This window comes from Ranitomeya imitator, chromosome 9, assembly GCF_032444005.1.
Source record: "Ranitomeya imitator isolate aRanImi1 chromosome 9, aRanImi1.pri, whole genome shotgun sequence".
NCBI classification, from domain to species: domain Eukaryota; kingdom Metazoa; phylum Chordata; class Amphibia; order Anura; family Dendrobatidae; genus Ranitomeya; species Ranitomeya imitator.
Window position 1 is genome coordinate 86787932 of NC_091290.1, and position 16992 is coordinate 86804923.

A 16992-nucleotide genomic window follows, 5' to 3' on the forward strand; every position below is an offset into this window, starting at 1 on the left:
TTGTTCCCATTGCTGTGGGGATACTTCAGTGCTATACATTTCAGTAGGCCAACATTTTGAATTTTAAAATTATTTTTCAAGCTGGTGTTATAAAGTATTCTAATTTACTGAGATAATAAGTTTTGGGTTTTTATTGGTTGTGAGCCATAATCCACATTATAACAGAAATAAACACTTGAAATAGATCACTCTGTTTGTAATGACTCTATCTAATATGAGTTTCACTTTCTGTATTGAAGAACTAAAATAAATTAACTTTTTGATTATATTCTAATTTTGTGAGAAGCACCTTGTGGTGAAATATGTGTATATCTAATATAATAATTGCCTAGAATACTACTTCCTGCAATTTGTGCCAACTTCCGTGGCTTTGTCCGGAGCTAATGTCCGAAGCTAATGTCCGGAGCTAATGTCCGGAGCTAATGTCCGGAGATTAATTGCCTAGAATACTACTTCCTGCAATTTCTGCCAACTTCCGTGGCTTTGTCCGGAGCTAATGTCCGGAGCTAATGTCCGGAGCTAATGTGCGGAGATAATGTCCGGAGCTAATGTCCGGAGCTAATGTGCGGAGATAATGTGCGGAGATAATGTCCGGAGCTAATGTCCGGAGATAAGTGACGTCAACAGTGTCCAGTGTCTGATTGGTTGCCGCCTGCTGCGAGCGACCAATCAGAAACGTGCCGTACTGTGACACACTCCGCCCGCCATTTTGGTGTGATTTTTGAATTTTTACCTCACAGCAAGTTTCTACTGCGTGGAGGCGGGCCCAGTGACGTTGCTCTTCAAGCTCCTGACGAATTTCGTCAAAAAAATGATAATACCATTTACCAAAACTATATATATTTAGTTGTGAAGTGGTTCAGTGACATTTTCACACCAATTTTGAACTTTTGTTTGGTGTTTTCTCCATATACTGCCTATTATTTTTGTTCTTTCTTACTATTATTTATTAATTGTATTATTCTTACATTTGAATAAATAAAGTATATATGGATTCTAGACTCCCGATTCTTTAGAATCGGGCTGCCACCTAGTATATTATATATAACTATATGTGTGTAGTGACATCTGACATCTGTCTAGGGTTATATGTGCGACAAGTTATAATGTAGCATCTGTCCTGAAGGCCAGTGGCACCTAGGTGTTAATATGTACTTCCTTGGGAAGAGTAAAGGTACCGTCACACTGGCCAACTTAACAACGATATCGCTAGCGATCCGTGACGTTGCAGCATCCTGGCTAGCGATATCGTTGTGTTTGACATGCAGCAGCGATCTGGATCCTGCTGTGACATCGTTGGTCGGAGCAGAAAGTCCAGAACTTTATTTCTTCGCTGGATCTCGCACAGACATCGCTGAATCGGCGTGTGTGACGCCGATTCAGCGATGTCTTCACTGGTAACCAGGGTAAACATCGGGTTACTAAGTGCAGGGCCGCGCTTAGTAACCCAATGTTTACCCTGGTTACCAGTGTAAATGTAAAAAAAAAAAAAACACTACATACTTACATTCCGGTGTCTGTCGCGTCCCCCGGCGTTCTGCTTCCCTGCACTGACTGAGCGCCGGCCGGCCGTAAAGCAGATTACAGTGGTGACGTAAAAAGGAAAAGAATATATATTCATTGGTAGAGCGGCCATGCCCAATCAAACAGACCGCAATTATGATATTAACCTGGGAGGCTGGTCTAGAAACCTGACCTCAGACCAAAGTTATAAATTTAGGCTGCAGACAGAGAATTGTGTTCACATGATGAGGGCAGCCTGAAAAGCTGATGTGTTCCACAACTACACTCGCCCCCCCCCTCAGAGAGCAGAAAGCAGACTACAAGTTAGATGATTTCTGTAAGTTTTCTTCTGTTTATTTTGATACTGTTTTGCATACGTTGTATGTCTTTTATCATATTTTTATACCTTTTTCTTATTGTAAGCATTGAACCTTTTTCTACTAAAGTATAAACCTTTAATAGGTTGAACCTTGAATGTTCTAAAGAATCCATAGCCTAGAGGTGTGTGAGCCTTATGAGTGATAAACATATTTTTATTAGTTATTTCTGGGACTCCGCCAATGTATTCGATGAGTGGTGGCAGCGCGTATGAGCGGGTGTGTGGCCTGGGTCGGTGTGTGATTTATGCTCCCCTTACAGCATAGGACAGAGGTTGAATGCTGGACGGAGACTGGGGAGATAGATTAACACTTGCAGGCACAACCCAAAGTCACATGTGAGAGCAGGCACGTGACGAATAAGTGACACCACGGAGCAGCGATCCATGACACACCTGTAGGTGATACTGGAAGCAATAGCGCTTTATGAGTTGTTCCAGACCAAGGGTTTTATATTGAAAAGAGTAGGGTTCCTGGAACAGAGCCTTGAGGGACACGAACAGAGAGAAGGCGGGATGAGGAGGTAGTGTGGAAGTAGGAGAAGCTAAATGTGCGGTTGGTAAGGTATGACAATATCCAGGATAGAGTAATGACTTTAACGCCAAAGGAAGAGAGGATCTGTAGTAGGAGGCAGTGGTCAACTGTTTTGAAGACAGAGGACATGTCTAGAAGGAGGAGTAAAGAGAATTGTCTGTTAGCTTTGGCTGTAAGTAAGTCATTAGTAATTTTGGTCAAAACAGTTTCATGGAATAGTGGGAACCGGAAGCCATATTGCAGGTTGTTAAAGAGAGTTACATGAAAAGCGAGAGAAAAGATCAGTATGTACGTGCTGCTCAAGGAGTTTGGAAGTGAATGGGAGCAGCGATATGGGGTGATAGCTGGACAAAGCGGTTGGGTCGAGGGATGGCTTTCTGAGGATAGGTGCGATTGTGGCATGTTTGAAAGCAGAGGGGATGGTACCAGAAGATAGTGATAGGTTGAATAGATGGGTTAGTGATGGGGTAAGTGTGAGGGTGAGGTTGGAGAGGAGGTGGATGGGGCCAAGTGCACAAGTAGTGTGATTTGGAGAGGAGACAATTAAGCTCCCCTTCAGTGATGTTGGGGAGAGAGAGGTTATGGTGTAAGGACATTCGTTTGGTATACAAAGGGGTTGTGGTAGACCAAACAAGGCAAGTCTTTGTTTGACCATCTTATTTTTGAAGTGCGTAGCAAAGTCCTCGTCAGAGATTAGGTAAGTCGGAGGAGGTAGTGGTGGGCAGAGGAGGGAGTTAAAAATGTTGAATAACTGTTTGGGGTTATAGGATAAGGAAGATATAAGGGATGTAAAGTAGGCCTGTTTAGCAGAGGTGAGGGCTAATTTGAATGCGACTGTTGCTGCTTTGAGTTCGATGAAGTCGTCTTGCAAATGTGTTTTCTTCCAACGCCGCTCAACAACCCTTGACACTTGCCAAAGCTTTTTAGTGATGTTATTGTGCCATGGTTGTCTATTGATTTGTCGCCCTCTGCTATGCATGAGAGGTGAGACCGAGTCGATGGCCAATGCGAGAGTGGCATTGTAGAAAGTAGTGGCAATGTCTGTGTCATAGAGTGAAGATATATATATGTCAGTGTTATAATAGTCAGAGAGTGTCTAGAAGTGCGAGATTTCTGTGGGGGTGCGCTAGGTTTTGGACATGGGTGACAGGTGAGGAGGCCAGTGAGGAAAACCTGTGTAGGTGGTGGTCAGATAGAGGGAGAGGGGAGGTTGTAAAGGTAGATAGGGAACAGAGATGGGTGAACACCAAGTCTAATGTATGTCCATCTGTGTGGGTGGCTGAGGAGGACCACTGAGTAAGTCCAAAAGATGAGCGACAGGAGTTTGGAGAATGCTGACTGCAGTGTCAATGGGAATATTGAAGTCACCCATGATGATGGTGGGAGTGTCAGTAGACTGAAAGTGAAGAAGCCAGGTGGAGAACTGGTCAATAAAGGCAGTGGTCAGGCCTGGAGGTCGGTAATATGATGGCCACTTGGAGGTTGGAGGGAGAGTAGATGCAGACAGAGTGGACTTCAAAAGAGGGGAGGATAGAGGTGGGATTGAGTTGAAGGTGCAGTTGGTAGAAAGGAGAAGACCCACTCTTCCACCATGTCTGTTGCCAGGGTGAGAAGTGCGGGTAAAGTGGAGGCTGCCAGGAGTCTTAGGGTGTCAGCCATGTTTTGGTGAGGCCCAGGAAGGAAAAATTGCGAGAGGTAAAGAGGTCATGAATCACATTGAGCTTATTGCGGGCATTCCAGACTGATCCAGAGAGAGGGAGCAAGAGAGGTTAACATCAAGGACATGGGTTTTAGGTATGAAAGATTTTGGTAGTTTATATTAGGTAGGGAGCGATAGGAGCGTGAATTAATGGGAAGTATCAACTTTGGGGGGCCCAGGATTGGGAGATATGTCACCAGCAAGGAGGAGAAGCAGAGAGATAAAGAGCAGGTGGGAGAAGGAGAGTGGCCGGGCTGTTTTATGTTTTAGTAGGGGAGAGATCTGAAGTTGAGGAACTAGTTAGCAGAGGAGGTCAGCTGGATTTGGTGATGGCGAAGAAGAGTGAGGATTAGTGGAGCAAAAACTGCAAGGGCATAGGTAAGCATGGTGAGAGTAAGTGTGGGTAAAAAGAAAAACGAAGTACATTTAATAACAGTGGTTACTCGTACCTTCTATTCACTTCTGGTCCATTTCTGGCATATTTCTGATGCACACTTAAAGAGCCACTCTTATGGAGCCTGGCCTCCTTGAAAACATCACGGAGCTGGTGGAAGTTAGAGACCTAGCGCTCCTCCACATGCAGATTGAAGATGCCTTACAGATGCTCAATAGAGTATAGCTCTTGGGACATGCTTGGCCAGTCCATCACCTTTATCCTCAGTTTCTTTAGCACAGCAGTTGTTGTCTTTGAGATGTTTGTGGTTGTTATGTTGGAATACTGCCCTGCGGCACAGTTTCCGAAGAGAGGAGCTCATGCTCTTCCGCAGTATGTCACAGTAAAAGTTGTCATTCATGGTTCCCTCAATAAACTGTAGCTCCCCACAGCCCGCCGCACTCATGCAGCCCCAACCCATGACACTCCTACCACCATGCTTGACTGTAGGCAAGACACAGTTGTCTTTGTACTCCTAACCTGGTTGCTGCCACACACGCTTGACACCATCTGATCCAAATAAGTTTATCTTGGTCTCACCACACCACATCACATGTTTCCAGTAATCAATGTTCTTAGTCTGTTTGTTTTCAGCAAACTGCTTGCACCACATCACATGTTTCCAGTAATTCGTTCTTAGTCTGTTTTCAGCAAACTGCTTGCAGGCTTTCTTGTGCATCATTTTTAGAAGAGGCTTACTTCTGAGATGGGGAGAAGGTGATGGGGTTCAAGAGAGGCCTGGATGTCTTCCTGGAGCAGAACAATATTGTATCATACAATTAGGTTCTGTAGAAGGACGTAGATCTGGGGATTTATTATGATGGAATATAGGCTGAACTGGATGGACAAATGTCTTTTTTCGGCCTTACTAACTATGTTACTATGTTAGATGAGAGTCATGCAGACCAATTTTATGCAGTGTGCGACTGTGTGGTCTGAGCACTGACAGGCTGACCCCACAATCCCTTTAACCTCTGCAAGAATGCTGGCAGCACTATTATGTCTAGTTTGAAAAGGCAACATCTGTATATGATGTTGAGCACGTGCACTTAACTTCTTTGGTCGACCATGGCGAAGCCAGTTCTGAGTGGAACCTGTATTGTTAAACTGATGTATGGTCTTGGTCAGCATGCTGTAGCTCAGTTTCAGGGTGTTGGCAATCTTCTTATAGCCTACGCCATCTTTATGCAGAGTAACAATTCTTTTTTCAGATCTTCAGAGAGTTTGTTGCCGTGAGGTGCGATGTTGAACTTCCAGTGACCAGTATGAGAGAGTGTGAGAGCGATAACATTAAATTTAACACACCTGCTCCCCAGTCCCACCTGAGATCTTGTAACACGAATGAGTCACATGGTACAGGGGAGGAAAAATTGCTAATTGGGCACAATTTGGCCATTTTCGTTTAGGGGTGTACTCACTTTTGCTGCCAGCAGTTTAGACATTAATGGCTGTGTGTTGAGTTATTTAGAGGGCACACCAAACTTACGCTGCTATACAAGCTGTACACTGACTATTTTACATTGTATCAAAGTGTCATATCGTCAGTGTTGTCCCATGAAAAGATATAATAAAACATTTACAAAAATGTGAGGGGGTGTATTCACTTTTGTGATATACTGTACATATGCACACATTGCATTTTACAGACATATATATACAGCTCTGTCAAAAATTAAGAGACCACTGCAAATGTTTCAGTTTGTCTGATTTTTCTCTTTATAGGTATATTTTTGAGTAAAATGTAAATTGTTCTTTTATTCTATAAACTACTGACAACATGTCTCCGAAGTTCCAAGCAATACATTTTGTATTTCTTTTCTGAAATTGAGAAATGGTCAAAATAACAAAAAAATGCATTGCTTGCAGACATCAAATAATGCAAAAAAAAACAAGTTCATAATCATTTAGAAACAACAATACTAATGTTTTAACTCGGGAAGATTTTTAGTCACCGCTTTCATGCATCTTGGCATGCTTTCCACCAGTCTTTCACACTGCTTTTGGGTGACCTTATGCGGCTCCTGGTACAAAAATGTAAGCAGTTCTTTTTTGTTTGATGGCTTGTTACTATCCTTCTTCCTCTTGATTACACTCCAGAGGTTTTCAGTGGGGTTCAGATCTGGAGATTGGGCTGGCCATAACAGGGATTTGATGTGGTGGTCCTTCATCCATTAACCCCTTTCTGACATTAGACGTACTATCCCGTCGAGGTGGGGTGGGCCCCTATGACCACCGACGGGATAGTACGTCATACGCGATCGGCCGCGCTCACGGGGGGAGCGCGGCCGATCGCGGCCAGGTGTCAGCTGCCTATCACAGCTGACATCTGGCACTATGTGCCAGGAGCGGTCACGGACCGCTCCTGCCACATTAACCCCCGGCACACCGCGATCAAACATGATAGCGATGTGCCGGCGGTACAGGGAAGCATCGCGCAGGGAGGGGGCTCCCTGCGGGCTTCCCTGAGCCTCCCGCAGCAACGCGATGTGATCGCGTTGCTTCAAGGGTCTCACTACCTCCCTCCCTGCTCCAGGCCCGGATCCAAGATGGCCGCGGCATCCGGGTCCTGCAGGGAGGGAGGTGGCTTCACAGAGCCTGCTCAGAGCAGGCACTGTGAAGCCTGCAGTGCTGCAAGTCAGATCGGTGATCTGACAGAGTGCTGTGCAAACTGTCAGATCATCGATCTGTGATGTCCCCCCTGGGGCAAAGTAAAAAAGTAAAAAAAAAATTTTTCCAAATGTGTAAAAAAATAAGAAATAAAAAATAAAATAAAAAAAAATATTCCTAAATAATGAAAAAAAAAATATATTATTCCCATAAATACATTTCTTTATCTAAATTTAAAAATAAACAATAAAAGTACACATATTTAGTATCGCCACGTACGTAACGGCCCGACCTATAAAACTGGCCCACTAGTTAACCCCTTCAGTAAACACTGTAAGAAAAAAAAAAGAGGCAAAAAACAACGCTTTATTATCATACCACCGAACAAAAAGTGGAATAACATGCGATCAAAAAGACAGATATAAATAACCATGGTACTGCTGAAAACGCCATCTTGTCCCGCAAAAAACGAGCTGCCATACAGCATCATAAGCAAAAAAATAAAGTTATAGTCCTGAGAATAAAGCGATGCAAAAATAATTTTTTTTCTATAAAATAGTTTTTATTGTATAAAAGCGCCAAAACATAAAAAAATGATATAAATGAGGTATCGCTGTAATCGTACTGACCCGAAGAATAAAACTGCTTCATCCATTTTACCAAACGCGTAACGGTATAAACGCCTTCCCCAAAAGAAATTCATGAATAGCTGTTTTTTGGTCATTCTGCCTCACAAAAATCGGAATAAAAAGCGATCAAAAAATGTCACGTGCCCGAAAATGTTACCAATAAAAACGTCATCTCGTCCCGCAAAAAACAAGACCTCACATGACTCTGTGGACCAAAATATGGAAAAATTATAGCTCTCAAAATGTGGTAACGCAAAAACAATTTTTTGCAATAAAAAGCGTCTTTCAGTGTGTGACGGCTGCCAATCATAAAAATCCGCTAAAAAACCCGTTATAAAAGTAAATTAAACCCCCTTCATCACCCCCTTAGTTGGGGAAAAATTAAAAAAATATATTTATTTCCATTTTCCCGATAGGGTTAGGGCTAGGGTTAGGGTTGGGGCTAAAGTTAGGGTTAGGGTTTAGATTACATTTACAGTTGGGATTAGGGTTAGAGGTGTGGTTAGGGTTACTGTTGGGATTAGGGTTAGGGGTGTGTTTGGATTAGGGTTTCAGTTATAATTGGGGGGTTTCCACTGTTTAGGCACATCAGGGGCTCTCCAAACGCGACATGCGTCCGATCTCAATTCCAGCCAATTCTGCGTTGAAAAAGTAAAACAGTGCTCCTTCCCTTCCGAGCTCTCCCGTGTGCCTAAACAGGGGTTTACCCCAACATATGCAGTATCAGCGTACTCAGGACAAATAGGACAACAACTTTTGGGGTCCAATTTCTCCTGTTACCCTTGGGAAAATACAAAACTGGGGGCTAAAAAATAATTTTTGTTTTTTTTCACGGCTCTGCTTTACAAACTGTAGTGAAACACTTGGGGGTTCAAAGCTCTCACAACACATCTAGATGAGTTCCTTAGGGGGTCTAGTTTCCAAAATGGTGTCACTTGTGGGGGGTTTCTACTGTTTAGGTACATTAGGGGCTCTGCAAACGCAATGTGACACCTGCAGACCATTCCATCTAAGTCTGCATTCCTAATGGAGCTCCATCCCTTCCGAGCCCTCCCATGCGCCCAAACAGTGGTTCCCCCCCACATATGGGATATCATCGCACTCAGGACAAATTGGGCAACAAATTTTGGGGTCCAATTTCTCCTGTTACCCTCGGAAAAATACAAAACTGGGGGCTAAAAAAATAATTTTTGTGGGAAAAAATTTGTTTTATTTTTACGGCTCTGCATTATAAACTTCTGTGAAGCCCTTGGTGGGTCAAAGCGCTCAAAACACATCTAGATAAGTTCCTTGGGGGGTCTACTTTCCAAAATGGTGCCACTTGTGGGGGGTTTCAATGTTTAGGCACATCAGGGGCTCTCCAAACGCCAAATGGCGTCCCATCTCAATTCCTGTCAATTTTGCATTGAAAAGTCAAACGGCGCTCCTTCCCTTCCGAGCTCTCCCATGCGCCCAAACAGTGGTTTACTCCTACATATGGGGTATCAGCGTACTCAGGACAAATTGTGCAACAACTTTTGGGGTCCAATTTCTTCTCTTACCCTTGGTAAAATAAAACAAATTGGAGCTGAAATAAACTTTTTAGGAATAAAAGTTAAATGTTCATTTTTATTTAAACATTCCAAAAATTCCTGTGAAGCACCAGAAGGGTTAATAAACTTCTTGAATGTGGTTTTGAGAACCTTGAGGGGTGCAGTTTTTAGAATGGTGTCACACTTGGGTATTTTGTATCATATAGACCCCTCAAAATGACTTCAAATAAGATGTGGTCCTTAAAAAAAAAATGGTGTTGTAAAAATGAGAAATTGCTGGTCAACTTTTAACCCTTTTAACTCCCTAACAAAAAAAAAATTTTGGTTCCAAAATTGTGCTGATGTAAAGTAGACATGTGGGAAATGTTACTTATTAAGTATTTTGTGTGACATATCTCTGTGATTTAATTGCATAAAAATTCAAAGTTTGGAAAATTGCGAAATTTTCATAATTTTTGCCAAATTTCCGTTTTTTTCACAAATAAACGCAGGTACTATCAAAGAATTTTTACCACTATCATGAAGTACAATATGTCACGAGAAAACAATGTCAGAATCACTGGGATCCGTTGAAGCGTTCCAGTTATAACCTCATAAAGGGACAGTGGTCAGAATTGTAAAAATTGGCCCGGACATTAACGTGCAAACCACCCTTGGGGGTAAAGGGGTTAAAGTGCAAATCTGAAATGTGAACTGTAAAGTGTGAGGCAGCCTGGACATCAGATGATGCAGACAATCTAATTGCAGCTGCGCATATATATGGATGGCATTTACAGACTACATGCTTCTGTACATTTTAGTGTTTAGAAGTGGGGAGGATGCCAGCAGCTTCTTGGGTCGCAGACTGCACTACAACCAGTTTGACTTTGAGATGTTCACCATTGGAAATCTGGAAAGAGAATGTTATGAGGAACAATGCAACTATGAAGAAGCCAGGGAGATTTTTGAAGATGACAGTTCAGTGGTAATTTAATAAACCATTCTGTTATGTTTCACTTATAATATGTATGATAAGACCATTAACATGGACCACGCATCTCTTATGGCCTCAATAAATAATGGGAGAGGGTTACAGTAGGTTGACTACATCCCTGATTCCACTGGGGGCTGAGAAGTTCCCCCTTTTATCATGGGCTCTAAAATGTTAGCCAACAAAGGGTAAGAACCAGCCTTAGGCCACATTCACACTCAGTATTTGGTCAGTATTTGACCTCAATATTTGTAAGCCAAAACCGGGAGTTTGTGATAAATACAGAATTGGTGACGTGTTTCTATTATACTTTTCCTCTGATTGTTCCTCTCCTGGTTTTGGATAATAAATACTGTGATAAAATACTGAGCATCTGAATGTGCCCTCTCTCTCTTTTATACCCCATATGGAGGTTCGGATAATTTATAATGTAATGTATCATGAAAATACCTAATTACATATACAAATCTGAACGCTATTTTCAAATCTCCCAGAATTCTCAGGATAAATATAAAATAACAATATTTACAAAGTCACTGAGATTTATATATTATGTCTACATGCAAACCATAAAATGGTGAGCTTGCTTTTTATTATTATTTTATTTCTACCTGCTAATATAGCGCCATTAATTGCATAGTGCTTTGCACAGCGCTTTACAGGCATTATCATTGCTCTGCCCATTGGGGCTCACAATCTAGATTCCCTATCAGTATGTCTTTGGAGTGTGGGAGGAAACTGGAGTACCAGGAGGAAACCCAGCAAGCAAGGGGAGAATATACAAACTCCTTGCAGATGCAGTTCTCAGTGGAATTTGATTCCAGGACACCAGTGCTGCAAGGTTGCAGTGCTTATTTAAGAGTATTTATACAAGTATGCTTTAAATGGACTGTTTAAGACTCACATGTAAAATCTTCACATTTTTTATTTCTTTAGACCGCATTCTGGAAGGACTACTCTAAGAAATTGTCAAATGAAGGTGAAGACAAGAATGTTTTTAAAAATGTATACTACTATGTGAAATTCTATAGTTATATTGGATGTTACCTGGATGTGATACTGTGTGGGGTTTGGGGCACATTAGTTGTTGAGCATGTGGAGTTTTCAATTAAATTGGGTATAAGAACATTTTCTGGAACTACATTATCTACTCCATTCATCCATCCACTGATCCACCCATCCATCCATCCACCCATCCATCCACCCATCCATCCACCCACCCCATCCATCCATTCATAGATCCATTCATTCATCCATCCATCCACCCATCCACCCATCCATCTTGTAGATTGTAAGCATGCGAGCAAGGCTCTCACTCCTCTTGCAACGGTTTATACTGTGCGGAATCTATTGGCACGATATATTGAGATGGGTGAACCTGAACAGTAAAGTTCAGGATCTGTATGAAACACCTACTGTTTGGGCACGGACAGTGTTACCCGTGTTACTCTTCAGGTTTGGCACCCCGAACATGGGGTGTTTCTTGCATGACAGCACGAGAAACACCGGTGGCTCTGATCAGTGGTAAGGTCATTCCGATGTCTGTCAAGTCCCCCACCGTCAGCTTCCCTGCACTGACTGTATCTGCAGCGCCGGCCGTAAAGCGGTGATGTCACTGCTGTGCTCTGCTTTACGGCCAGCGGCGCTGACAATCAGTGCAGGGAAGCTGAGGGAGGGGGAAGAGACAAACATCGGAATGTAAGTATGTAGTGTTTTTTTTTTTAACTTTTACAATGGTAACCCGGGTAAATATCAGTTACTAAGTGCGGCCCGGCATGATATTTACCCTGGTTACAAGTGAACACATCGCTGGATCGGCGTCACGCACGCCGATCCAGCGATGACAGCGGGTGATCAGCGACCAAAAAAAGGTCCTGATCATTCCCCACAACCAACGATCTCCCAGCAGGGGCCTGATCGTTGGTCGCTGTCACACCTAACAAGATCGTTAGCGGGATCGTTGCTACATCACAAAAAGCATGACGTTGCAACGATATCCTTAACGATATCGTTATGTGTGAAGGTACCTTTAGTAATGGAGAGGCGTCTATAAGACGCCTCTCCATTACTAATCCTATAGTTATCTATATATATAATTGTCTAAGGGGTACTTCCGTCTGTCTGTCTGTCTGCAACTTCCGTAACGGAAATCCCGCGTCGCTGATTGGTCTCGCCAGCTGCCTGTCATGGCTGTAGCGACCAATCAGCGATGGGCACAGTCCGATAAGTCCCTCCCTACTCCCCTGCAGTCAGTGCCCGGCGCCCGCTCCATACTCCCCTCCAGTCACCGCTCACACAGGGTTAATGCCAGCGATAACGGACCGCGTTATGCCACGGGTAACGCACTCCATTAACGCTGCTATTAACCCTGTATGTCCCCAACTTTTTACTATTGATGCTGCCTATGCAGCATCAATAGTAAAAATATGTAATGTTAAAAATGATTAAAAAAAAAAAACCTGCTATTCTCACCTTCCGTAGTCCGACGATGCTCTCGCGCCTGCCGCCAGCTTCCGTTCCCAGAGATGCATTGCGAAATTACCCGAAACACATAGTATTTGTCTGCTATATACTACATGGCTCCTATATACTATGTGGCCTGTGCTATATATATACATACATACATACATACATACATATGTTAGAATCGGGCCACCATCTAGTATTGTAAATAAACACACAGCCAGTATAAAGTCCTTTATTTTAAATAAAAAAAATCAATTGAAGCTGTGTGTTTATTTACAATATAACTATAGGATTACTAATGGATAGGCATCTAATAGATGCCTCTCCATTGCTAAACCACGGGCTTGATGTCACTGGACAATGCAAAGGTGACATCAACCCCACAAATATTAACCCCACTAGCCACTGCCACAGGGGAAGTGGGAAGAGCTAGGCAAAGCACCAGAATTGGCTCATCTAATAGATGCGCCTTTTCTGCAGTGGCTGATGGCTGCTATTTTTAGGCTGGGGGCAATATCCATGGCCCCTTACTATCCTGAGAATACCAGCCCCCAGCTGTTTGTTTATTGCTTAGCTGGTTGTTAAAAATGGGGGGAACCCCATGCCGCTTTTTAAAATTATTTATTTAAATTATTTTAACAAATGGCATGGGGACCTCTCTATTCTTAATAGCCAGTTATGATAAAGTTGACAGCTGTCGGTTTTGCCATGCTGGTTATCAAAAATACAGGAGGAATCCGCATCATTTTTTTTTTATAATTTTTATTTATAGCGTAGGCACCAGCTGATGAATACTCACATCAGCCGACGCCTGTGACTGGAGGTAAACGTTTTACCTCTGGTCACAGCTGCGGGCTCACGCTGTCATCTGACAGTGTGGGGGCTGTGGCTCTCTGAACGGTGATAATGATCTTACTGCGGATCAGAGGCAGTGTTTTCTGTGCTGTCATGCAGATGACAGGGTAGCAAACAATGGATGTTTGGGACCCCAATTCCTGTGAATGCGGTTCAGGTACTGTTCTGTTCTGTTCATTTTTTTAACGGTTCCTGCGAACTCGCTGGACCGAAACATTCACGGGTTCGCCCATCACTATATATACTGTAAATAAAGTTATTATCTATCCATATCTTATATCTATCTATGCCAGTAATGTTAATGTTATTCATGTTTATTCTTCACTTAGATACAGAATTAAAGATTGATGTGATTGGGCTTCTCACTGGTCTGATTTGTGCAGGAACATTCCTGGTTATATTTGGACTCCTTGGCTATTATTGGTACACAATTTATTGTGACCCAAGAAGACACAATCACATGTAAGTAACAACATGCTGTCATACAGGTTTAGATGAGACTGTTCATGTATTTACCTACAGTATTGAACAAGGCTGATATAAGAACTCTTGAGAGCTACTCAAAATATAACATTGCATTATAGTTGTCACGATTCACACTGTGACTGTCACCCCTACGTCACGGATCGGGGTGACTTTAGGCCAACAGACGGCTATCACATGTGCAGGGGGCTTATCTTAGTTATCCCTCCACTGCTACACTGTGATACAAACGCACACCAGGCTATTGACCTATCGATTTACAGCAGGGGCTTATTCTAGTTATCGCACTGCTCTACAATATACCGCGAACTGCAGGGATTTATGTATATCCCGCTTTACAGTTCCGCTTGAAAACTTGCAGCTCTCTGGCGCCCCCCTTTCTCTCAGGTCAGATTAGGTACTGCACCTAGGGTAATTAGTCGCCAGAAAGGCTGCCTGCTAAGTACTGGCTGTTGGGCACACTGCAGCGAGGCGATATAACTACTCCCACTCAGGCAGGAACAATAATTATCAATGCGGCCGTAGCTACAACGACTTCCAAATACCCAGAACAAGATATGCTGCCACCAGCTTCGATTAACGGGTCCGAAGCTAACCCAAAACAGTAGCGTAATTCCCTTCAGAAGACTTAGGGTACGTTTTGGAGCAGGAAGAACGAATCTAGTATTTTAAATATTTTACTCCATAAAGGCAGTGTTTTATCAAAATATTACAAGGATGTTACAAAAAGAGACAATTGAAAACATGTACAAGGGTAATTATAAAAAATAACAGGGATTAAATGAGACGTTAACACTTGCATGTGTTCAGGTCATTTCAAGGCAAAACCATGCAGGTAGGCAGAGTTCCCAAATATCCCAGTTCATCAGGGCTAGCAGTCAGGGCTCCTCAGGTAAGACTCAAGACTCAGACTCAGACTGAAGGCTGGGTTAAGGGTAGAGACTTTTAAACCCCAGCCTCGTGACATCACTAAAGGGGTTGGTTTCCTCGGACCCTCCCATCTCCTCAAACATACCAAATTTAACACAAAGTTTTATAATGTTCGTATCTCCGCTCCAGAACATGCCAGAATCCCAGCACACCCCTCATTCAGCTTATTTTAAAATTGGCTTTCTAATTAAACCAAATTTGGGCTGGTTGGGACATGCAGTTCCAGAGAAATCCGTACTTTTTTAAAAGTTCCACGATATTAGATAGACCAAGGAACACTGTAAAGACATCATCAAGAAGTGGCTTAAATTTGGCACAACAGTGATATTACCTTGAACTATAGGAAAGAAAATTGGACTGGAAGGCTGCCAAGAGGCCTACTGCAACATTAAAGGTAACAGTAGTAAAAACATCAAAGCACAGCTGTGTTTTGCCAAAACCTACATCAAGTCTGCCCAAAGCATGTGGGAAAATGAGTTGTGGTCTTACGAGACCAAGGTTAATCTCTTTGGCCATAATTCTAAAAGGTACTGTATGTTTTGGATTAATATATTTGTGTTTATAGATTTTACTGAATATGCCTATGCTCGTGTGTATGTGTACTTCATGTATATACTGTATTTTATATGACTATATGCTATATACAATGTATACACATTGTACATGCAATGTGTATCCACATTGGGCACATTTGTAAAAGATTTTTTTTTTGTGAGAAATCCTTTGGATATCTGTACACTGTTTTCATGTGGATTTTGTTGTGGATTTGCTGCAGATTTCACCATTAGCTTATGTGCAAAAAAAAAAACAACTCATACCCTTCCTGTGTGTACCTGGTTTTTTCTATTCCACCCACCAGCAGCGCGGAACATCCATAATCTTCTTTACTTATGTTCATGTCTGGTCTGAGGCCCCATGGACCTGCAGCAGCTGAGATCATATGCTCTACAATTGTTGTTTGATCACAACCTAACCAGGTTAGCCGAACCTTAACTTTTGTAATACATTTTAACCGGATAAGACCCTATTGCGCTTCTTTCTCCTGCCTTTAGGTATTTTGAATGCCTGAAAACCAGTTTACGACAATTCAGGAAAATGTTTGTGGTGATTTTTCTGAAGGTTATTTTTTTACACCTCCAGTGTCGCTTTTTTTTTTTTTTTACAGCGTCTCTTTTTGAAGCAGTTAAAAGATACTTACAAAGATTGAGTATACTAGTTCTGACATAAATAATAAAAGGAAAAAGACACACGACTATCATGCACATACAAGTGCTTCTCACTAAATTAGAATATCATGAAAAAGTTAAATTATTTCGGTTCTTCAATACAAAAAGTGAAACTCATATATTATATAAAGTCATTACAAACACAGTGATCTATTTCAAGTGTTTTTCTGTTAATGTTGATGATTATGGTTACAGCCAATGAAAACCCAAAAGTCAGTAGCTCAGTAAATTAGAATACTTTATAACACCAGCTTGAAAAATGATTTTAAACTCCGAAATGTTGGCCTACTGAAATGTATGTTCAGTAAATGCACTCAACAAGTGGTCGGTGCTCCAGTTGCATTATTTATTGCATGGGGTTAAGGTCAGGCAAGTTTGCTGGCCAGTCAAGCACAGTGATACTGTTGTTTTTAAATCCGGTATTGATACTTTTGGCAATGTGGACAGCTGCCAAGTCCTGCTGGAGAATGAAAATTCCATATCCAAAAAAGCTTATTGGTAGAGGGAAGCATGAAATGCTGAAAATTTCCTGGTAGACGCCTGCGCTGACTTTGGTCTTGATTAAAACACTGTGTACCTACATCATCAGATGACATGGCTCCCCAAACCATCACTGATTGTGGAAACTTCACACTAGACCTCAAGCAGCTTGGATTGTGTGCCTCTCCACTTTTCCTCCAGACTTTGGGACCTCGATTTCCAAATGAAATGCAAAATTTACTTTCACTTGAAAACAGCACCTTGGACC

General features: G+C 42.2%; 1 protein-coding gene across 1 annotated transcript in view; it reads left to right on the top strand.

Annotated features, from left to right (window-relative positions):
• Positions 1 to 16992, top strand: part of PRRG4 (proline rich and Gla domain 4) — a 169269-nt gene that overhangs the window by 105677 nt on the left and 46600 nt on the right. The window contains exons 3-5 of the mRNA XM_069738852.1: positions 10115 to 10278; positions 11221 to 11263; positions 13935 to 14067. Of these exons, the coding sequence (XP_069594953.1) occupies positions 10115 to 10278; positions 11221 to 11263; positions 13935 to 14067 (340 nt within the window). The remainder of the gene's footprint in view (positions 1 to 10114; positions 10279 to 11220; positions 11264 to 13934; positions 14068 to 16992) is intronic.